General features: G+C 39.6%; 1 protein-coding gene across 2 annotated transcripts in view; it reads right to left on the reverse strand.

Moving 5' to 3' along the window:
• Positions 1–9,033: 9,033 nt before the first annotated feature.
• The window catches only part of api5 (apoptosis inhibitor 5), a 32,903-nt gene continuing 17,334 nt past the window's right edge, over positions 9,034–24,602 (reverse strand). The window contains exons 9-15 of one of the 2 annotated variants that reach the window (XM_057836408.1): positions 16,239–16,328; positions 15,693–15,874; positions 15,516–15,609; positions 13,635–13,691; positions 13,303–13,388; positions 13,078–13,220; positions 9,034–9,059 (exon numbers count right to left, since the gene is read on the reverse strand). In XM_057836408.1, coding sequence (XP_057692391.1) covers positions 9,049–9,059; positions 13,078–13,220; positions 13,303–13,388; positions 13,635–13,691; positions 15,516–15,609; positions 15,693–15,874; positions 16,239–16,328 — 663 coding nt within the window. In that variant the 3' untranslated portion in view covers positions 9,034–9,048. Of the gene's footprint in view, positions 9,060–10,298; positions 10,923–13,077; positions 13,221–13,302; positions 13,389–13,634; positions 13,692–15,515; positions 15,610–15,692; positions 15,875–16,238; positions 16,329–24,602 lie in introns of those variants that run through there. The other variant, XM_057836407.1, reaches the window with a different exon arrangement.

A 24,602-nucleotide genomic window follows, 5' to 3' on the forward strand; every position in this document is an offset into this window, starting at 1 on the left:
GATAGGCATGTAAAAAGCTATCCTCACGCTCATTAGCAGTTAGCTGTTAGCACGTTAGCTACACAACAATTCCAGCCACCCTCCTCCAGGGAACGAATTGTAAATTGCTCTCCGCCGGGCGGTTTGCCGATCCGCAAAGAAACTCGACAACCAGGTCGTCATGTCAAATAATCCAGGCTAGTTATGTGTGATTTTCCACTTCGAAGACTTTGAAACATCCTTCGGTTCGGGTTAGCATGTCGGCTAGCTGTCACTCCTTCTGGTCTGTTTACATTCTCCGAAGCCGGGGAAGGGAAATGACATATGTCCGATTTTGGTGTCATAAAATATCGTTCGGCAGGTGTGACAGTAAAGGTAAAGTCTACTGTTTTGACCATTATGGAGTAATTTTGCCATGTCGTCTTGAATAAATGGATTTTTATTATTTTATATTCCATTTAGCACAAGTTATTTGTCATGACCATGCCAGTTATTTAGCAATTGGGGAAAGTACTTGGGTAAAAAGAATATCCTGTAAAAATATTGAAGTAAAGAGACAGAAACAATGACATTTTGCCGCTCTCTTCGTCGCGTTTTCCTCATTGTGAATAGTTCCCCCTCGACGGGCTGACTGGTCCTTCTCAAGCCATTTATACAGCTATTGGGGAAAAATACTTGGATAAAAAGAATATCCTGTAAAAATATAGAAGAGACAGAAACAATGACATTTTGCCGCTCTCATCGTCGCGTTTTCCTCATTGTGAATAGTTCCCCCTCGACGGGCTGACTGGTCCTTCTCAAGCCATTTATATAGCTATTGGGGAAAATACTTGGATAAAAAGAATATCCTGTAAAAATATTGGGAGTAGAGAGACTGAAACAATGACATTTTGCAGCTCTCTTCGTCTCGTTTTCCTCGTTCTGAACAATTCCCCCTCAATGGGCTGAATAGTAAAACCGATGAGCCTAGTCTACCGCTGACGTCATCCACCTGTTGGGGACGCTAAAGCCCTATAATTGTAGGCGTGGCTAACCGGCAGATTAAAAGACTAATTTCTCGTCATCTGCGCTTTGCTAAATTGTTGTATATGGTCGAATCGTCTCAAAATATGATTCTAATTCACATAATAATGCCATTTAAGACTTTTTTTCTGGTGTCGTATGCTCTTTAAATACCTTGTAGATGAGACAGGCAGATTTGTCATTAATATTCAATATGTAAATAATTTGCCTGGTATTGGCAGTTACAGAGTAGCGGGTGTCCACAGACGGCAGTGGCTGACTGACGTCGCATCATATTCTCGATGACGATTGGTTGCCACGAAGCAGCGTCATGTGAATGGAGTTGAGTCGGTAGGCACTTGAATAAGGAGTTGCACATCTACAGTATATCACACCAACGCCTCATTGTGATCCAAGCGTTTTCCATGACTCTTATGTTTGATTGGCTATTTCATACAATGATGGATTGGCAATGCAATGATTAAGAAACAATACTTGTAAATGTTTATTTTAGCATATTACAGAAAGCCTGTACCCTACATTTTAAGTGGCTTATTTTGTTAATGTACATTAGACACCAATGGAATACATCTTTGCAGCAATATTAACAACAAATAACATGATATAAAAATCTACAAAGAGACGCCTAAACCACATTTTTTTAAGGGGACCCTATTCCCTTCCTACCGCCATCCCTCCCTGTATTTATTTTTCCATCTCCCCTGCCTAAATGATGTCAATGGAAGAGCGGCGCTATAGTGGGGCTATTTTTAGACCTAGGCATGCACGCACACACACACACACACACACACACACAGAAACCTTGGCATCACATGCTTGGTTGGGAGCTCTTCTGCACACACTAAAGCATCTCCAGAGACCGCCTTTGTCACAAATGCAACACGCTCCCTACCCTTGCACCCGCTTCACTCTAAAGTGTGTGTTTGCTTTCCATGTGTGATTATCAAGAAAGTGTAAAGAAAAAATAGCAGTGGAGAGGCCCCATTGTGACAAAGAGAAGGGCTGCCTTCTTCATTCACTCACTCGTTCATTCATCAGTTACACACTCACCCATTCACGCCGTTTTGCCAGCAGAGAATGTGAATGAAAGCGGGAGTGTTCCACTGGTTCATGTGTGTGTGTGTTAAGGAAGAGAGGGTGGGGATCTTAGTAGACATGTGAGACTACACAGCATGCCCTGCAAGATAGCAGTTTTGGGATATCTGTCTGGAAAAGAAAAAAAATAGCAAAAGAAGGAAAACTGTACTGCTTCTATTCCCCTCAAAGAGTTAAATAGGTCGTAAGTAAATGTTATCTCACAAGAGAAAAAACAACCATAAAAATGTGTAATGTGGGCAGCCAGGACTTGTCAAATAGTAGCCACATTAATTGAATCTGAATAAAAATGTTCATGTTTGATTTAAAAAAAAAAAAGTCATGTAGTTTGAAAAATGAGAACTATGCTCTTAATTTTTGTTGTTAAATTCACATACAGAGTATGTTATTTTAGTGACAACAAGTCTACTAAAAAGAAAGTATATGAACTGCATATCCTTAGTGGTCTTAACTTTGATTAAATGGAACTTACGGTAATTTTAATAGTAATCAAGAATGCGATTACAAGTTCAATCTTGATTGGATTTTTTCATTTAATTTAATTTCATTGGAAATATTTTGCCAAAAGACCTGAAAGAAAAGAAAGGACGACGACCCCCTCATCTCTCTCCTCCACTCTCGCTCACTCCTGACATTCACATGCTCCATTACATAACACATTTCGGTTGGGACGGGTGGGGAGCATGTTTAAAGTCTCCTTCAATCAAATAAGCGCACGCTTTGCTGCACAAGAGTCTTCAATGGAGCTCCAAGTGAGCTTTTTTTTTTTTTTTTTTTTTTTTTTTTCCTCCAGCCGCGTTCTATTTCCGAGAGGCAGGTGGGATAAAAATAGAGTTTGCTATTCCTCTTTGCCCACCACCACCTTGTCGAGATTGTTCATCCACTAAGATTTAGTTGTCATCGATGAAAGAGTGCAGATGGCTATCAGGACGCAAAAAAAATAACAGTGACAAAAGATTAATTCAAATGAATTACTATTCATGCCAAGCAAGACAATAAATACTGCTTAAATGTTTTATATTAGATATACTTTTGCTCACTTGTAAAATGATGTTATTTTGCTAAGGTGGAGATTGAATAAAAGCATTTTAATGGTATTTAGAGGCACTGATTGTTGCATTTTATTATTTGGAATTATGAATGTAAGCGTGAACGGCTGTCTGTATCTTTATTTGTGCAGCGAGTGACTGGTGGCAGCCTAGGTTGTAGTCTACCTTCCACCCCAAGTTTGCAGTGACTCTCAACGAGGTACACAGTGTAGAAAAAGGATGGGCAGATTAATATTTACATATTTTCAAATACATTTTTTCATATTTTTAAACAGGACAACCAATAGATTTTCTATAACCACTCTATATTCACTGGGAACATTTTTAAGGTGTATTACAAACAAAACCAACAGTTCTTCTGTGCACTATGCACAAAGTAAAAATACAACTGTTTAAATTGTATTTTAAGCCAGACAATGGCCATATTTAATGCGCGCTCTCCTTCAACGAGAAATATGACGTCAATGTTTTGGTGTGTTTCATACACGACTCTCTTGTCTGATAAAGCTTGTGTTTGTGGCTACTTTTCATACCGATATTCCGTGTGGGTTCATACAGTATGCACACACGCGTGCACACACACGCACAACACTCACACACACGTGCAGCAGCAAAACACTCCTCCGCACTCCCACTGAAGTTGACATGTTAACACTCACTGGCTGCTATATTTAGCGCAGCCTCGCCGCACTGTTACTATTCCCAGCATTGCGCATGAGTGGGCGGATGGATTTTCATGCATATCCATACATACATAAATACATTCATGGTTTAATCCTTTTTAGCTATACTAATAACACTAACAATAAAACTACAGAGGAGAGGATGTAACAGGTAGGGTATCAAGGAAAAGAGTGAGTAAAATACGCAAAATTAGATGAACTGGTAGAACACGAGAATAAGGACAAATAAGAATAATGGGATGAGTAGGAAGCAAAGAAAATCAACAATCATCTCTAGGGATGGGAATTGATAGGATTTTTACGATTCCGATTCCATTATCGATATTGCTTAACGATTCGATTCTTTATCGATTCTCTTATCGATTCTAATTTGGGGGGAAAGAACAAACGTTTTGATTGGCATCGAGTTTGTTTATTCAGAAGTCACAACCTTACAAACTAACAACGAGATCAAAAGAGGCCCAAAGCCTCAATGTTCACTGTGGCAATAAGTGGCAAATACACAAGAATGTGTAACATTTTACTGAAACATTTATCTAATAGAAATAAAAAATATTGGTATATATTGGCAGATTGGTTTTTGTTCTGCCTTTGGCAATATGTGTTAAAGCAGGGGTCCCCAAACTTTTTCCTGTGAGGGCCACATAACTTTTCCCTTCTCTGATGAGGGGCCGGGGTCAGTTTGTTACAGAAAAAGTGTGACGATTGCAGAAGTGCATAAATGTAAAAAATTATTGTTTTTCAGAAAGCCACAATCAAATAACCCTTTCTGGATTCTTTATAATAATAATAATTAATAATAAAAACACTATTAACTAAATAGATAATAACCAAATAACCCTCTCTGAATTCTTCAAGGAAAAGGCCAGAAAATAAATAACACGACTGAGGAAAAAAAAAAAAAAAATCAAAATGGCCGGACCAAATGTGGAGGCGGGCCGTATTTGGGCCGCGGGCCGCAGTTTGAGGACTGCTGGAGCGCGCATACACCCAAAGAAGAAATGCCGCATCCAAGTGAGTGAGAAACACTTCTACGAGCCTATGTTCTTTGTTAATGTTAATATCTACAGAGGCAACGCCTGTATGTATCATCTTTTGTGTTGTTGTTGTTGTGTTTCCACTCGCGATCGGACACTTAAATCCAGTTGTGTAGTGGTTTGAACGATGTGCTAATGCTAGCGAACGCATGCTAACCATTTGGTATTACTGTTATTAGCAGGTAATCATCGCTGATTTACGTTGATGCAAACCTGTTTGTTATTGGGGACGAAATTGATTTGTTTCATTTCTATTCTTAGTTTCACTCTTCAAGTGATGGTTGAATAAAGTCAGCAAATTATACCAACGTCTTCTGCATCGTCATTTGGGAGTTTAGCTAGCTGTATAGCTGGGACTTTTTTTTTTTTTTATAGCCAGGACTGAGCCTTATCCTCTCTGTGAGGACAGCGCAATCGTATTCCCTCCCGATGCAGTTATCTCCACCTTGCAATGACTGCAAGTCGCTTTGTTGTAATTTTTCCTCGTGAAGACACACTTTCGAGCGTTTGAACTTACGTGCTGTCATTGTTATGTTTATGGCTGCAATGCTCGTGCTTACCCGTCGTAACCTTTCATTTTCACACTCTTTCCTGGTGAAGTGTAGTCAAACTTTGGAGCAAGTGGTTCTTGGCGCCATGCTAGTTTGATGCGTCTGGACAACAACTTACATGTCACGACGCAATACGCGTCTTTAGGAATCGTTAAAGGGATCGTGACGGCTTTTTCATTGTGATGTCGAGGCCTCGAAACACTCGGAACCGGTTCCGAATTGGAATCGGATTTCGATTCCCATCCCTAATCATCTCAAGAAAGAAGCGGTGTGACTGTCATTATCAAATTTCAGCAAATTAAGCCTGATCAGTATTATGTTTTTCTTTAAGAAGACATGTTCCAACAATTTTGCTATCCCATGTTTGCGAAGACAAAACACACTGCACCTCCTGCCACATAAACACCGGACACGAGGAGTCATAAACCCAATCTCAAGACTGGTAAGTCATTGCCAAACAGCTTGGTTGAAGTTCAGGTCAGGGAAAAGACAAACACACAGCTCATTAGAAAGGCTGATAACAAAACATTGCATTAAATTGCTAAGAACTACACTGAAACGTACAACTTGAAGAAGGCACCCTTCAAACGTGAGAAGATTTGAGCACCTAGTACATAGAGGGCAAAAATGCCAGTCAGGGCACCTACACTCACCGGCCACTTTATCAGATACACCTGTCCAACTCCTCGTTAACCCTTAATTTCCAATCTGCCAATCACATGGCAGCAACTCAGTGCATTTAGGCATGTGGACATGGTTTAAGACAATCTCCTGCAGTTCAAAAAGAGCATTAGTATGGGGAAGAAAGGTGATTTGAGTGACTTTGAACGTGGCATGGTTGTTGGTGCCAGAAGGGCTGGTCTGAGTATTTCAGAAACTGCTGATCTCCTGGGATTTTCATGCACAACCATCTCTAGGGTTTACAGAGGATGGTCCGAAAAAGAAAAAAAAAAATCCAGTGAGTGGCAGTTCTGTGGGCGGAAATGCCTTGTTGATGCCAGAGGTCAGAGGAGAATGGCCAGACTGGTTCGAGCTGATAGAAAGGCAACAGTGACTCAAATAACCACCCAACCAAGGTAGGCAGAAGAGCATCTCTGAACGCACAGTACGTCAAACTCTGAGGCAGATGGGCTACAGCGGCAGAAGACCACGCCGGGTGCCACTCCTTTCACCTAAGAACAGGAAACTGAGGCTACAATTTGCACAAGCTCATCGAAATTGGACAATAGAAGATTGGAATAACGTTGCCTGGTCTGATGAGTCTAGATTTCTGCTGCTACATTCGGATGGCAGGGTCAGAATTTGGCGTCAACAACATAAAAGCATGGATCCATCCTGCCTTGTATCAACGGTTCAGGCTGGTGGTGGTGGTGTAATGGTGTGGGGAATATTTTCTTGGCACTCTTTGGGCCCCCTGGTACCAATTGAGCATCGTTGGAACGCCACAGCCTACCTGAGTATTGTTGCTGACCATGTCCATCCCTTTATGACCACAATGTACCCAACTTCTGATGGCTATACTCTCAGCAGGATAATGCGCCATGTCATAAAGCTGGAATCATCTCAGATTGGTTTCTTGAACATGACAATGAGTTCACTGTACTCAAATGGCCTCCACAGTCACCAGATATCAATCCAATAGAGCAGCTTTGGGATGTGGTGGAACGGGAGATTCGCATCATGGATGTGCAGCCGACAAATCTGCACCAACTGTGTGATGCAATCATGTCAATATGGACCAAACTCTCTAAAGGAATGCTTCCAGCACCTTGTTGAATCTATGCCACGAAGAGTTGAGTTCTGAAGGCAAAAGGGGGTCCAACCTGTTACTAGCATGGTGTACCTAATAAAGTGGCCGGTGAGTGTATATACTAGTTCCTTCTTGATATGTGCTTAAGTTTTTTTTAAAGTTGCATATCATTATCATTATAGGCTGTGCAATTAAATATGAAGTTAAATATAAAGTTATATGAAGTTACAGCTTCCATGTAAATGCTGAAGGTGTAAAAATGTATCCGCTTTGATCATTCGCTGAAAGCTCAATTCAAATGGATTGGACATCTATCACTGTCAGTGGCAGCCACTGTCTTTGGTGGCTGGGTTACAGAACGAGTAACTGTTTCAATAAGGCGCAAGTGGTTCAGGACCTAGGACAGCTCCTGAGAAACTCAATTGTGTTTACTTGACCTTAGAAAACAATTATATAAAACAGGATTAAATAATTAGAAGTGTAAAGGAAAAACATTTAACTACAAGTATAAACATGGCGCCCGCTTGCATTGATGCCAGAAAAAAAGTACTTTGCTGACGCAGTTGATTCTTTTTATAGCCTCTTTTGCAGGCCTCTAACGGACGCGCGCCAATGCCAGCTTCTTGAGGAGGAATTTCAATGGATGAATTTGGAAGCAGTGTAACCGCAGTTCTGGCATATCTGTCACTTGGATGAGCGTTCCTCTCTTGCGTCACTGAATCAAGACTCTGGCGTTGAAATCTCATTTTGGGAAAATGATTTTTTTTTTTTTCAAATTTTTTTTTTTTCTTAATAGATCTTAAATGTAAAATCTAGAAAATTCCCGTTCAAAATTCTTATTTTGACAGCATGTTTTATAAACAGGTCAAAATTTGACACCAAGCTGTCCATTGGTTTGTGGTATTCCCTCATACTAAGTGCGAATCAACCTTCCACTGAGCAAACCAGTTCCTCCACCCATCAGAATGAGGACTAGCAGTCAAAAGAAATGGATTAAGCATGTAAATTGGGAGCAAACTAGTACAAAACCTGGCCTAAAAAGCCACTTTGCCAGCGTACAAAAAAAGGGCTCTGCATTTCTTTACCTTTGCCGAACCCCTGGGTTTTGATCGAACCCAGATTGAGAACCACTGTTTTAATGTTTTATTCTCCTATTGAAGAAGAGTTGACTATTTTCTTCAGTTTGGTTGAAAGTACATCATACACACAATATTTTAATGTTTTATTCTCCTTTTGGAGAAAAATTGACTATTTTCTTCAGTTTGGTTTAAGCGGTTGCCATGGTAACACTATGACCTGAGGGGCAGAAGTTACCAGTCTTTTGGAGGTATTCCTTGCTTGCATTGTTCTGTGCGAGTTTCATGAAGGATCTGATGGGACAACGGAAATAGGAATGCAAATTATACAAGGATTTTTTTTTTTTTTTAACGCATTGGCTGCCATTGACAAGACGACCTCATATTTTGAACTGGGGGCTAGCAGTGACTATAATCATTTCAGCATTGACAGCTATTGAAGCCTGATCCATTTGGACTGGGAAGGTTGGCAGCGATCATCAATGGCAGCCAATGAGCTTCACATGAGAACTCAAAATGGGAAGAGAAAATCCTTAATGTAACGGAGTCAGACAGCGTGTGATCCAAAGCATAGCACATCAAGCATGGTGGATTAGATATGTACATTTGTGCCACAGTGCTGTATGTACTTTCGATCCCCTCGCCTACTCCTCCTGTACCACTGCGTGATTATTTTCAGCTCTGCAGTGTATGAATGTGAGTGTGCGTGCGCGCTTTGGGAAATACCTGGTCACGATCAATCACCAGAGAAAGAATTCTTTTCCTATGGTCGCTTACCGCCTCCTGTTGCCCAAAGCAGAGAGGTTCAGGGAGGACCTTGAAGGCACCACGCACAAATGACAGCAGATTCAGGTGGGGGAATCAAAAGTAACAGACCTGTGTGCAACCTTCACTGACCATTATATTTGAAACATAATCCCGATAGCTCCAGTGTAAGGATCAGCATTTTTATGACATGTTTTTTTGTGTCAAAATACCGTGATTAGATGGTTAAATTTCTATCGCATCATTTTTATTTATTTTTTTTTAACTGATGGCCACATACGTGACATGCAAGAGTATTTAGTGCTTGCTTAAAATGAGTTTAACGGTAGGGTGTATCTTTTTTCCTAACTGGTATACAAAATTTCAGTTGCTAAGAAGCCTTTTAAGTCAAATGCATGCTTTGACTAAATATCAACATGTGGTGAACTTAATAAAAGGCTCCAATCCAATGACTGTTAACATAAATGCTTATCATTTGATTTGTAATGACATTAGGAATGACATTCTTTTGTGTGCGCTAAATGGGACCCCCCAAAAACTGCATCTTCTGGTATTTTTCGTAGACAGCGAGGTAAAATTGCAGACAATATTAAAATGTGCGACCTTGACGAGGTGCCACTTATTACCAGCGTGCGTTTTCATTTAAAACATATCAATGTATATCTGCAGTGTTGCTCGGATTCAAGACAAAGAAATACTGAAGCTTAAAACGTTCAACGGAGCTAAAAATAGAACTAGTTGTTGAGCTGAAAGGAGGGAAAACCCTGGTATGGATCGCCCCCTACAGGGAAGAGACTGTCACAACAATTTTTTTCTTGCTCCTTTATCTTACAATAGATCCCAAACCACAAAAAATATAGTAGAAATGTGTTTGTTTTCCCTTAAGGAAATAATGTGTGCCACTATTGATGTTGGATCATGACTGGTATAAAACACACTAGCAGGGAATTTGCTCCTAATTCAAAAAAACATTTCAAATTAGCTCAATTGCTTAAAAGTAAAATACAAAATAAAGTAGGGGAATTGGTGTGACTTTATAATTACAGTAATCAATTTTAGGTAATTCAATTATAAAGAGTAAAAATGCCTAAACTTTTATTTGATATATTTCAAGGTATAATTAAATTCTTTAAAGTTGGGGGGTGGGGGGGGTCGTTCTTGAATGTATTTGTGCTTGGCAAAAATTATGAATGAACTAAATTGCTCAAAATTAACTGAGCAACCAACATTTATGAATCGATGAAGATATACAGTGAATATTTGACAATGCCTAAAACATGACAGTGGCTGTTAATACTTCCATACAGATTTATGATAAAAATCAGACAATATCAGCGATCCATACAAAGTTGTAACAATCTGCTAATTCAAACTGAAAAACAAATTTTTATACAAAAAAAGGTGAAAACATTAAATTAAAAGATAAAAACCAATGCATTCCAACAACAAATAAAAAAAAAAAAGACAAAAAAAAAACCTCAAGAGCTTTTTTTTTTATAATATTTTGAAAAACATCCAACAGGACCAAAACTATTTGTTTGTCACAACTCTGCAGTCTTTTTGTTCCACAAGGATAAACGTCATTGAAGAAAACAACAAAAGTGAGGAACTAACGCTACGGGCCTTGGCTTCAAGTTGGTCTGGATAGAAAAAGTCCATTATGACTACAGGGGTGAAAAATATAAACACTAAGTTGTTTTTGTTTTTAATGGAAGCGGTATAGTACTAGTGGTACATCGTCCGTTCAGGTTGACGGTAAATATACCAATGTAATGCAGTACATAAAGCGACCCTTCCCATACTCCACCCCCTTCCCATACACTCGTGACCCGCCTCAGTAGATCCGCCCTCGGCTTCTGTTGCCTCTGGTGCCGAAGCCCCGTCCCCTTCCGCCCCTGAAGCCTCCACGCTGTTCTGCAAGCGACATTGGTGATGGAGACCACAACATTAGATATTCAATCAATCAATCAATAAATTAAAACAAAATATCAGAGGAGGATTGAATCACTTACAGTGTACATGATCAAATGATTCTATGACAACAAGCTGTCCACAAAGTATTAGCTTTTTTAAGACCTGATTTTTAAAATATTGTTCCTCATAAAAAGCAAGCTACTGTATATGCTTTGTATTTCAGATCAATTAATGATGTGAGAATTGAAAAACCCATGGGTTTATCTTTTAAAATGTTTTGATTGATAAATGAGGCACAATAGGACATTTTTAAATAGGGATTTTTTCCCTAATTGATTAACAAAGGACCCCAAGCCAATTGTGTTAGTAATTTAATTTATTAACGAACAAAGGACCTGATCAATTTAAAAAGAAAAACAAGAAAAAAGTAAAACTTTATAACAAAGGGCCCCAAGCCAAATTTGTGAGTAGTTTAATTTATTAACGAACAAAGGACCTGATCAATTTAAAAAAAGAAAAACTATATGAACACTTAAAACCAATACTTTTAAAAGGAGGCGTGGATATTTTTCTTTAAAATCCATAAATCAGGGTTCAAGGACTCCTTTTTATTTCTTTTAAACTGATAGGATTTCTTATTATTTTCATTTGACCTGCTACTTGAGACCCAAGGATGCTTTAAATATTTTTTAATTAAAATAAAAATCATTTCAAGGGTTATCATTTACCTCAAGCTGGGAAACAAAACAATAATTACCATAATTTTCGCACTATAAGGCGCACCTGACTATAAGCCGCCACCCACCAAATTTGACAGGAAAACAACATTTGTTCATAGATACTAGTCTATAAACCGCAGCTGTCCTCACTGTATTATGGGATACTTACACCAAAAGATATTAAAAGGTAACACTTTATTTGACAGCAGGATCATATGACTGTCATAAGACCCAATGAACCAGCATGAAGCTTTGAACCAATTGGCTGCAAAGCTTCATTGCTTCAAGAAACTTCATTTGGCCATCACTGCTCCCTTGAGGGAGACAGTCAACCTCTGCTGCCACCTGCTGTCAACACTGTTGTTATCCAACATGCCACCTAGCATGCATTGCAGCACTACAGATGTAAATAACAATCAAAATTCATGTTCTGTGACAACTATTATTAACAGTTACTGTTCCAATTGTTTCATTAATTGCAAGTTATGGTATTTGCTAACACTTTATTTGACAGTGGTACGGTAAGACTGTCATTAGAAAATCATAATGACGACATGACACTGTCATGAGCATTAATGCTTGTAACAGATGTTATTTAGTGTTATCTGGCAAATTATCTCACTTTTGAATGGATGTAAAAGATTTGAGCTGGACATAAATGTGACGGTCTTATGACGCCACTGTCAAATAAAGTGTTACCTATGAACCCAAATGAATCAATAAATAAGCCGCACTGGACTATAAGCCGCAGGATTCAAAATGAAGGAAAAAGTAGCGGCTTATAGTCCGAATACTACGGTACCTATTTTTTATTCATCAACTACCGTATTTATTTTTCAGAAAGTAAGTGGGTGGGTGGTGTTATGGATGTTTGATTTGGTGTCAAACGTTTTTAAAAAGTTGGATCCAAATGAGATGTCCACAAGTAAATGCCAGCTCTCAATTATAATTATCATATATTTTATATTTTAAGTCATTAGTGCCTTTTTCAATTTTTATAAATGTTTATGAATAAATGCAATTGTAAATTAATGAAATAAGCGCTGAAGTAATAATAAGTACAAAATTAATAAGATTTAAATGAATGAAAAAAAATACACCCTTGTTTATGGCCCTCAAAAACTGTCTTGTGTTTTTTGTTTGTTCATTTCATAGGAAATAATTTATCTCCCGCAACTGACGGATCTCGACATTCATTCCATTTTGACTGGAAGGACTGGCAACGATCACATGCTGCCAGCCTCTCCCAGTAAAAATGAAACGGAAGTCTAGTACTGTCAATGGCATTCAATGAGTTAATTGTGTGCCGTATAAAGGGCTAAACATATGCACAGTCATAACGTCTTTATAGTGCATAAAATAATTAAGAGCACTTTCAATCAATTACTACAAACAGGTCGACAAGTGCCAAGATACGACTGTGCTTGCGTTCTCACCGTAGTTCAAGTTCCCTAGGGAGGAACTGTATTTGCCACTGGGTGGGTTGTAGATTTGCCGGGCGTCCCGCCGAGGCTGCGGGACAATTTGCTTTTTCAGGCTGGCTCCCGAGCCTGTGTCCTCACTGGATGGACGCTTGACACTGCAGGGAAACGAGGTAAGGATCCTTCCCACAGCAAAAAAATTAATAAATTATCAGCGGTGCAACTAAGTGTCAAACTTACCCCACAGCTGCCGCCTCAGTTTTCTGGACAGGCTTCCAAGACAGCGTGATAGCGCTCTTGAACGACGGAGGGTTGTGGAAGAGATCCTGGGATACGAAAGTTAATTGGGGGGGGGGGGGGGGGGGGTGAAAATTTATTCTTGAAATGCTATTCCTTGAATAAAAACACTTGCTTTAGGATTATCTGCTCTAAGATACTGTATAATGATAAATTTTGAAAACAGTGAAGCATTGCCCAATTCATAGTTTGCCATCTAAAAATTGTGGATCTATCCCTGGGTTTGCTATTTGCTAAAAAAAAATATACTGCCACCGCCACCCACAGTTACCAACCTTGATGAGGACATTGATGTTGTTTGTGATCTTGAGGGCCACCACCTTGATTTTGTTCTGATGACAACAATAAAAAGTGGTGAGCACTCACTAACGTTTTGACAGACTCGGGGGCCATTTACATGGTGACGCTGCGACACCAAGAAGCAATGCTTGTGTCGCGGAATGACCTTGCATTTACACGGTGACGGTGAAAAAGGAAGGTGATGACGCAACATTTTGATTCCAGCCTCCAAAGTGTAAAGATTCGATTGCGGGGCTTGCTCCGCAGCCATATAAATGGAACGCTACCACTCTGATGACGTCAGCACTTGCACACATCAGTTCTGGCATGCACAGTCGCTGCTACTAAACATTCACAACAGTAAACGTCGCAGAATGCCGGCTTGTTCCTTGTGTGGTGCACCGCATGTTCACGTCAAGCTTCAGTTCATCCAATATTTTACAAATAAAACGTGTGTTCGTGTTGCTTCGAGTGGGCGGGTATGTTGTCTTCCGGTCTGAGGAGGTTGTTGTCAAGGAAACGCATTAATGGATGTCACAAGGCATGAGATTTTCACGATACGATAATCGTGAGCAAAAATACCACGGTATCGCGGTATTGCATTTATAGCTCTAAAATGTTTTTAGATGTATGGGTTAAAATAACATTGAACAGGATTTTTTCTATTTTTCAGAACATATTTGGAAATTGGAACATGAATATAATGTTAAAATAAATAAATAAACACAAAATAAGTCAAATATTAAAAAAAATAAAAACAAATAGAACTTATTGACTATACCCATAGCTCAAGTTGCTCAAAACTAGAGCAAGAACAAAATAATTGCTAAAAAAAAAAAAAAAGTAAAAACACTTCTAAATAAAATAAATATATCTATACTGCATGACTTTTTTTGAGGAGGGAAAAAGCTCAAGTGAAGTTTCACCATTTTCAGCCACTATGTCATCTCTACAGTAGTCTACATGATGTCATGCCTTTGTGTTAAAAAGAACATAAAGAATTCATAAGTTAATAAGTTAGTTAAAAATGTATAAGTTAGTTAAAATGTAAATATTGTTGTGGAAAGGTTTCATCTAAAAAAAAAAAAAAAAATTGGGAGTGAGACCTCCCCTCGTCCAGCAAACGTGGATTTGTGCTTAGGGCAAATCATGTTTCGCAATTAGCGATCTTTGACACTATCCCCCCCCCTCATTCAAACTGGTTTCTCGCTCAGCGTCTGTAAGACTTAAAACCTCGACGAAGTTGCTCTCCCAGCGAAGCCTAGGCAAACATTCGTCTTTGTAAGTTTTTACTTAGTTTGTATATTGAATTTGAAAGGAAAATGTGCTTTCTTTTTGGCGAACTTTTTCATGGTGCTAACCTGTTGAATCTACTTACACGTAGTTTGTAAGCAGTTGTACAACGTTTTAAATGTATTCATTTTGTATATTTCACTTACCACGATTTGAGAGCTCAATAAATTGAAGAAAAATACTCATTGTTTTTGTTTTTGGATTCGCTGGCTGTTTAGCAGAATAGCGTCACTGACACACAAAGCAACAAACAGATGAAGCGGTGAGCAACTTCTGGCTGCATTTTTAGGACATGAAAAATAGTGAATACCGTACTACTGTATGACTGAAAATTTTAATGGTTTTGAAACCGCAACGTTTTCATACCACGGTAAACCGTGAAACCGGTAACTGGCACATGCCTAGATATCACCTTGTAAAACTGCACTACCCCCTAGGGCCTGGTATGAATACTACATCGTTTTCATGCAAAATTTCGACAAGACGTAACCATGTAAATGCAAACAAGAAATTGGTCTGGTTCTGTTGTTTTTGTCGGAGCGTCACAATGTAAACAACCCCTCAGATAGCTTTCCAGTGTCTACCTCATCTGTCTTTAACGCTTCTCCGGTCTTTCCCTGCAGAGCCACTCGCAGCTGTCTGATGTACACCTGTAGACCTCTGGCAAAATACTGTAACCTGTGAGTGTAATCAGAAGCAGGTTGTGTTGTTTTACAGGAACATCTTATGTACCAAGGTGAATTATTTAAACGCAAAAGCACCTGATCTTGAAGTCTTTGAGGCGCTCGGCATCCACTTTGTCAATGAGGAAGTCGGGCAGCTTCTTGCCAAGCTGGTGGAAGCTGAATAGCAGACACTCCACGTAGCTGAACTGCAGCTTGGGTTCCTCGCTGGCTGGCTGCTCGCCGTTTTCCACCTCTTCTGGTGGAAGAGGCATGTACTCCTTTGCAAAAAATACAAAAATAAACTTGGGTTATGTTTCCAGTAAATTGCCAAGGAAAGTTAAGATGGGAATTTTGGAAACATTGAAATTTGATATATTCACACATAAATGTTAACTTTTTTTGGTCATAGTAGATATCAAAGTAAAATAGATGTCTCTCCTTGTGTATTATCTTATATTGCTCTGGGTTTTTTGAATTTACCAAAAGCACAAATATGCGGCTGAACACCTAACCGGATAACACATGGCTAGTGAATATTTTTTAACTTCTGCAAGAATGCGTAAAGGGGTGACTCAAATGCTTAAATTAATTGGGTTTCAATTTGACTGCCTGTATTCCACTGTATTCACAGCACTGACCCACCAAAAGCTTTGTAAAGAGTATGTTGAGGTTGGTCTCCAGCTTGTCCATGTCACCGCAGAACGGACTCATCTCTGCCAGCAGCTTTAGGACCTGCAGACATTAATGCATGCAGCGTTAAGAGGCACACCCTCACATACGACAAAGGAGCAAAAGTGTGACAAGGATCACTAATGAGCTGCTACTGTTTTGAATACCACACACGCAACACCTCGTCAATTGTTCGTGTTGACGTCATGTTCGGTGCAAAAATTAAACTCTAGGGGAATCGAGGTACTGATCAGAAGCAAGCGTCACTGACACATATAACGTTAGTCGGAAATAACACTTAATAAAATAACACAGGAATAACAGGAAATAACACGGAAACCTTATGTTAACAATAGTTTATTTTAGATCACCTGCCCCCTTGCAATGGTTAACATGAAGAAATACAGTGGTACCTCTACATACGAAGTTAATCCGTTCCAGGAGCTTGTTTGTAAGTCGAAATGGTCGTATGTCGAGCAGGATTTTCCCATAGGAATACATTATAATTCCATTAATTCGTTCCACAGCCCAAAAACCTGCACTAAATCCTTAAAAAATACTGCTGGTACTATTACAAATGGCCATTACATATAGCAAAACAAATAAATAATAAATAAAAATCGGATTAATAATGTAATAATAATAATAATTCCTGTAATAGTGTAACGAAACGGGTTCTAATAAGGCGGACGTTTTTTTCTGTACCTGAAGGCACCGCGGCGCTGACGTGACAAAGAGGGAGGGGAGCGGGTGAAAGTTTACTTTCGCTTTCAATGCTTTCTTGAGAACATCGTCAATTGCGGCAGACAGCAGGCGTTTTGTGTTGAATAAGTTGTGAAAGAAATGATGAAAACGTGGCGAAGCTGGCGATTTCTCTGGAGATGTTACCACAATAAGAATTGTCAGCTTAACTTATAAAGACTGGCGAACGATGGTCGGAGGAGGACCGTGGAGATGTATTGTTGAGCCATTTCACGGATGCCCACCCAACGCTCATATTTTTCTGTCATTTGCATCTTCATTTAGAAGGTAAGCGTCAACTTTTTCCTTGTTTCACCACCTGTACCAACCTTTTCTGAAACCTGTGTTGATTTGTCACACAAGAAAATCCGCCGTGCATTCGTCTGCGGTGCTGCCATTGTCGTCGTATTTCGAGCATGTCGTCGGATGTAGAAACAAATGGCGAGTCAAATTTTACGTCGGATGTCGAAAAGTTCGTGTGTCGAAGCGATCGTATGTAGAGGTACCACTGTATTTTGTCTTATGCATGGAAGGAAATAAAAACAAGTCATTTTATTAAACATACCAAGGATAGACTTGCATGTTTTTCAAGCGCTAACGATCACATTTTTTGCCAAATATTTCCACGACCACCATTCAAGTCATAAACACTAGACCGATTATCAGCGTCGATATTTGGAAATTTGACATATATCGTATCAGGCTTTTTTTAAATCCGACCGGCCGATATGAAAACCAATTTAAAACTGGGTTATTTCGGATCAGATAAAGCCACGCCTCGGTCTCCTGCACTAGTATTCAACTCATCCTCTGATTGGTTAAATGGTAATGGTAAATGGAGTTTAGAGCTGAAACGAATAACCGAGCAACTCGAGTTTAAAAACTGATCAGAGTAATTTTATTCACCTCGAGGAATCGTTTATTTTTGCCAGCTCTAAGCATCACGTTTTGCCAGGACTACTTTTAATGCGGGACAACGCGCTGACATCACATGCGTAGAGGAAGAAGCAATTAATAAAAAATAAAAAAATAACCTTACTGCAGCCGACAGCCGCTACAAACTATGCCGACGTTGCTAAAAACTACACCCGCATGATGCTACGGTGGTAGCAGGTAGCACCTGATGCATCTCATAGATATCACATGTATGTAGAACGAGATGCGAAATGACCGACTCGGTGGCGTTAGTAAACAGCCGCCATCATAAAGCAGTAGACTTCTCAGCGCTAATAAATAAGATTAACGTTACTTTCACTCGCTCATGCAACGTTATCCCTTTGGGGGGATAGGTTTCTATTAATTATGACCACTGTCGATGCGTGGCTAACGTGTCTTACATGCAGGCTTTATTTAATCTGCAAAAATATAGCGCTGTAGAGTGATGAGGGTGTAAAATGAAAACTTAATCATGCTAACTGTCAATTTTAGCTCAGTAGTGATTGTTGGATAAAACACCAAGTTGCACAGGTATCATGCATTTATTTTGAACACTGCAAAAACTCACAATCCTATCAGGAGTTACAGTTTAGACCAACATAAAACTTAAAAATAGCTTGACACAAATGGAAATTAAACACGTGGAAAAAACACCTAACTTTTAAGTGAAGTGTATTATCAAGCGTAATGACATTTTCGTCTGTCGTCTGTCTGTCGTTTGACGGGGGTGGGGGAACACGGAAGTAATTACTCAGTGTGGCCTGCCTCTTCGACATTTTGAGAAGTTATCTTCTCGTGTCCTCCGCAAATACAGTGGTCAGCCATCGGTACGCAAAAGCGTATGGAAGCCGTTGAGGGCCAGCGCGTTTGTCTACGTCCAGTACGCATGCGCGCATGCGGACCACTTATGTGCACCCCTGAGCATAAGTAGTACTGTACTCTAAATTTTGGACTGTGCTGAACACTTTTTTTAATAGAAAACGAACACTACGAAACCCACTGTGCAGACAACATAAAACTTAAAAATAGCTTGACACAAATGGAAATTAAACACATGGAAAAAACACCTAACTTTTAAGTGAAGTGTATTATCAAGCGTAATGACATTTTTAGGTAAGAATTTTTTTTTTTTTTTAATAAGATCTAGAGGTTTTTTGCGTGAAAGCACTGAATTAGTCTTTTTATTATAGTAACATCTGAGATGCAATTGTTGGCTGTTTTCAACAATGTACATCGAAAATGAAGACATTGATTGACTGAAAATGGTTCAATATTAGATGAAATGTCGTGTTTCCTCATGTATATTCATAATTGCTCTTTACCTAAAAAGTAATGTTTTATCCGACTACTCGATTAATCGATAGAATTTCCAGTTGATTACTCGATTACTAAAATATTCGATAGCTGCAGCCCTAACGGAGTTACACTTGTATCGCTCCTTTCCACCTATTTAAAGCCCTCAAACCGCTTCACACTATATGCTCATCGACTTATTGGTGACGCAGCACCAGGAGCAACTTGGGGTTTAGTATCTTGCTCAAGGATACTTAGATAGATACGATTTGTGAAATTCCATAAACATGCTTTAAGGATTTCAATGAAGTTCAGTGTTTGCATTATTCAATATTTTTACGCCAATTTTTACACTTTTACTGCAAATGAATATCAGCTCCAAAAATTGGTTATTGGCCCTTCTAAGTACTAATAATCGGTATCGGTCCTAAAAAAACATATTGGTCAATCTCTAATATACAATATAATCATGTTTGCACACATTAAATCTATGGAATCCGTGTCACATGCAAGTGTACCCTCATACTGCCATCCAAAAAGTGGGAGAGGGGTCTGGCTGCAGCTCGCCTCTCTCAATACCCTGCGCCGCTTGTCTCAGTACCCATCCCGCAGACAGGGAGTAACGCAAATACCGCAGCTCTCAGTCTCCTCAGACAGGATATGTCGTCTACCCTTGCGACGACAACAAGCAACGTCATTTCACTGCTCGCGAAGAAAACACGGTAAGTGGCCGTACTGGAAAAAGATTTTTAAAAGCATATGCATGTTTAAAAAGGTTAAATAGCTAAACAACACTTTCGGGGAAAGCATGAAGTGTTTATTCTGAAAATAAGTTGAAAAGACCGTACTTATATACAGTATTCTTAATGTAATTGAAATAATGTCTTCCTTTACTAACTGCATGTGACTTTGCTCTACTTGTATTGTTTAATACGTACTGATGCATTAAGCAGCGAATTGGGTAATGCTGCTTATGCTTTTTACATTTTTTTTTTCCACAATGAACAGCCTCCTCTGTGTAGTTTTCATTATATTGCACTCTTATTTTTCATTATGTACATGCCTGCAATTCACAGCTCGCCGTTTTTGTTGTTGTATGGTACTGTTGTTTTGCCTTCGTTTTTTCTGGTCCTTTGTAGTTTTAATGTTGTCACATGATCCAAATAGGATTAAGTTGTATTTTTTCTTGATATTGTTACTCTGCTTAGCTATATTTTTTCATTAATTTTTTTTCACTAGCTCCAAGATCACCACTCCGTTGGGAAGAAACTGAATCACGATGGGGGTCGTGATTCAGTTTCTGGTATTCTTCCCCTGCAGATATAGGGATGTCACACAGATCCAAATGGAAGTAAGTAGCATAAGCATTGGTGCACATAATTTTTTTGCCCAGGTTCTCAGAGGAGGACCTGGAGATGTGACTTGGTCCTCATTGAGCTTGAGAGCCAACCCGCCTGATGCGATAAATTTATGACAAGCTTTACTTAGAGCCAATTAACTTTAATTAATTATATTAACAATTAATGCTTGATTAACATCAAATGGCACAACAAAATTGCCATTACTTTGAAGTGAAATGTAAAGAAATAAAAAGCACCAATTCAAAATAAAGGGCATTATGCGGCTCCCACATTAACTCCAAGCCTTTTTAAAAGTGTGATGTCCTCCTCATAAGACCTCATTGAACGTGCATGTTTATCTTTATAAAATGCGAGCAAAAACACGTTTGTCAGTGCATGTCGTTGTTCATTACCTTTATTCCGCCACTTGTCCATAGGGCGAGTGGGGTCCTGTTTGACATCGATAGTTTGCTTAATTGCCACATGCGCTCTGTTTTTTCCGTGGGTTTTCAAAGTTTGGATGGCTGAAATTCTTTGACCCTACATAAAATGCGCTGCTCTTATCGTTGACATTGGGATTCTCACGGCACATTTTGTACCGCATTTCCGTGCGAGCATCATTTGCTTCTTGCCAGCAAAAGTCCTTTTTTTCGGTAGCTCCGGTGACGTCTCTGTTGTCTGTCTGTCGTTTGACGGGGGTGGGGGAACACGGAAGTAATTACTCAGTGTGGCCTGCCTCTTCGACATTTTGAGAAGTTATCTTCTCGTGTCCTCCGCAAATACAGTGGTCAGCCATCGGTACGCAAAAGCGTATGGAAGCCGTTGAGGGCCAGCGCGTTTGTCTACGTCCAGTACGCATGCGCGCATGCGGACCACTTATGTGCACCCATGAGCATAAGTAGTACTGTACTCTAAATTTTGGACTGTGCTGAACACTTTTTTTAATAGAAAACGAACACTACGAAACCCACTGTGCAGACAGGACCAATGGTGATAACATAAGACCATGCCGAGTTTCATGGACGGTTCAAACTCATCCTGCCCAGGAACGGCTGGTATGTTTTTATGTCTGAGACAAATGTTGTGCTCACTGGAAATCTGGATAGGCTTACCATTCCTTATATTAGTTACCAATTGGACATAATTATTTACTCTTGGTTTTGTTAACCAATCAACATTCTCATCAGCTTTTGTAAATCTTGAATATTAAGAGGCCAGAAATGATGTTGATTGTCTAAACAAAGAAAGCTTGCCTGACACGTGTTGACTTTTGGACCCTTGGCTTGAACAATGAAATGGAATCAACTGTGAATTTTGAGGATTTAGTTTCTTTAAAGAACATAGTGTCACTTGTACAATTAAGTAAAATGTAACTTTTTGTTTGTTTGTTTGTTTTTGTTTTTGCAGATATGAAATGCATATTTATAACTTGTCCAACAAGTAGCTCATTCAAAAGGTACAAAAAAGTATTTTTTTGGCGTGTGTAGGGTATTATTTTAACTATGTAGCCTACGGAATGTGGGTATGCGTGTATGGGCTCATGTAGGTGTGTGCGTACGTTTGTATTTATATAACATATGTCCGTGTGTATATATTATGTATTTTTCAGGGAAGGAGCATATTTGTGGCTGACTCCTATGTTGTTGCAACATGGCGAAAGCCTACAAGATGTGACCCACACATGCATTTGCCTGTAAGGCTGAGTAGTAACAACTAAAACTTGGAGCTTTGGTTCATTTTCAAAGAACAGTCAAATCACAACAAAATAAAAGATCTAAATTCCGATTATTTGTGGGGAAAAAAACAGATCCATTAATGAGATCAGAGAACTATTGTTATCACTAACGAAATTCAGTATCCATTCATATTGGCATGGCGTTTCCATGATTATCCAGAATAGCCTTGTTTGGTTTTGAAGGTATGTCCCAGTCGATCTTTTTATGATGCCCCTTCAATTAAAGCAGAATTGCACTCCAAATGATTCATCCAATCATTTGAAGCAACATTTTAAAATGCCATTCTAAAATGGCGATTGTTTTGTTTCAAGGGCATTGGTTCGGTCTCAACATTGGTAGGGACGAATATAGTGCAAATAAAGTTGCTAAAAAGTTGGTGGGGACAACTTTAGCATCCAAAAAAGTTGGTTGTGTTATGTCCCTACCGTCCCTATGCAAACCTACGCCCTTGTTTTGTTTGCATGAATCATTTAAACCTGACTGGTTGGTGTTCTGTGTATGCATGGAAACATTTAAACCTATACTTTCAATTGCAGAAAACTTTGACACTCAATGAACGGGGGGACATGGAAAGAAAGGATTGGAAGTGAAATGGAGGTACAGTGATACCTCAGCTCACGAACATAATTGGTTCCCAGAAAGTGTGTGTAAGGCGAAAAGTTCGTCTTCCGAACATTTATTTCCCATAAGAAACCATTAAAATGAGAATAATCCGTTCCCAGGTCCCCATAAAACATAATTTTCTACTAAATAAGCCTTAAAACTACACAAAAATATACCTTATTTTATGTATAATAAATGTGCTATTGTATTATAATTAAAGAAATAAACTGTACTGTATAATAAAGTCGTTTTATTTACCTTTGTGATGGTAGTTGATGGCTTGATGGAATGGAGTGGGAGGAGGAGGGAGGGAGGGAGTTACTGTTTGGAAGGAGAGTGTTACCGGCAAAGTGCGCAGTTAGCGTAGACTCCACTGCTGTGCCCCCCACATGCTTTTGGTTGTTAATAAAAGTGCCCACAAAAAGCCATCCGACGCCTCTGGGTGTTTGTATGCACGCCGCCTCCTTTCTGGAGAGGAAATCGGGCGAACCGAAGACAACCGACGACAACGAGCCAACGTGACTCGCCGGTCCACTTCTCACTACGGTGGGAAGCTGAAAGCACCGCCAATTACCAGTCGAGGGCGAATTGGTAACACGAGTCACCTTCCATAAGGACTGTAGGTAACTTTTTCGGTCCCATAATAGCAAAAGTACACTCAATATGGTCCAAAATGTCTATCAAACACAAACCACGTCCGCACTCAACGAAAGTGAGGGGACGAACTGGGACGCCGTGAGCGTGCGTCAGCTTCTCGTGGCGCTTTTCGACCGCGTGAATTGGTTCGTCCGCCGAAAACTAGTTCGTCAGCAGAGACTATATGCTCGCGAATTTAATGTTCTTGAGGCGAAAAGTTCGTGGGCTTAAGCGTTCGTGAGCTGAGGTATCACTGTATTTGTAAAAGTGTGTATATTCAATGATTCAAAACTCGAAGGAAGTGACACGGTTAAATTCTTACGTTAGGGTTTTCCGGGACAGCCATAGGGGAAGGACTGTGGCATCTTCATGTTGATGGTAGGTGAGTTTAACCGTCTAATTTTGTCCTCTGTGACATTTGTATTCATTTATCCATTTGTAGTATGCTCTTCACTCCGTTCTGGATGCTCTCTTTGAGTTTAACCATTGTAAGTTGAAGTTCACCGAATCATTCAAATTGGGCTACAAATTATCCTTGTCGTTATCCTTTATTTACACTTGTTTTTAATTTTTGTTAGACTGATATGCCAACTTTGAGGAAGCTGTGGTGTATATTGCTAGCGGACAATTTCAAACTTGGGTGCATGGTAAGTCTTTGAAACTGTTGATATGGCATTCGCAGGAACGTAGGTGCACAGCACCTTAATTCTTTTTTGGAAATTGTGGAATAGGCCTGAACGATATATCGTTTAAACATCGCCATCGCAATGTGCGCATGTGCAATAGTCCCATCGCAAGGACGTGCGATAGTTTTTTAATTTCATTTTTTTTAATCCACAAACGTTTGTTTTGAGGAAGGAGAGGGGAAAAAAAGCGCACAGCTTCTTTCCCTCCAGCAAGTCATCGGCTCCTCCCCCTACCCCTGCAAAAGCGGAGTGGAGGGAGGAGGGGCCGAACAGCAGAGCGGAGGGAGGAGGGCCCGTTCTCAAAGTGAAAGCAAGCGATCAACACGTTGGAGGAGCAAGGAAGACTGTATCCAAAAGGAGTTTTGG

The sequence above is a fragment of the Corythoichthys intestinalis genome, chromosome 5 (assembly GCF_030265065.1).
Source record: "Corythoichthys intestinalis isolate RoL2023-P3 chromosome 5, ASM3026506v1, whole genome shotgun sequence".
Taxonomy (NCBI): domain Eukaryota; kingdom Metazoa; phylum Chordata; class Actinopteri; order Syngnathiformes; family Syngnathidae; genus Corythoichthys; species Corythoichthys intestinalis.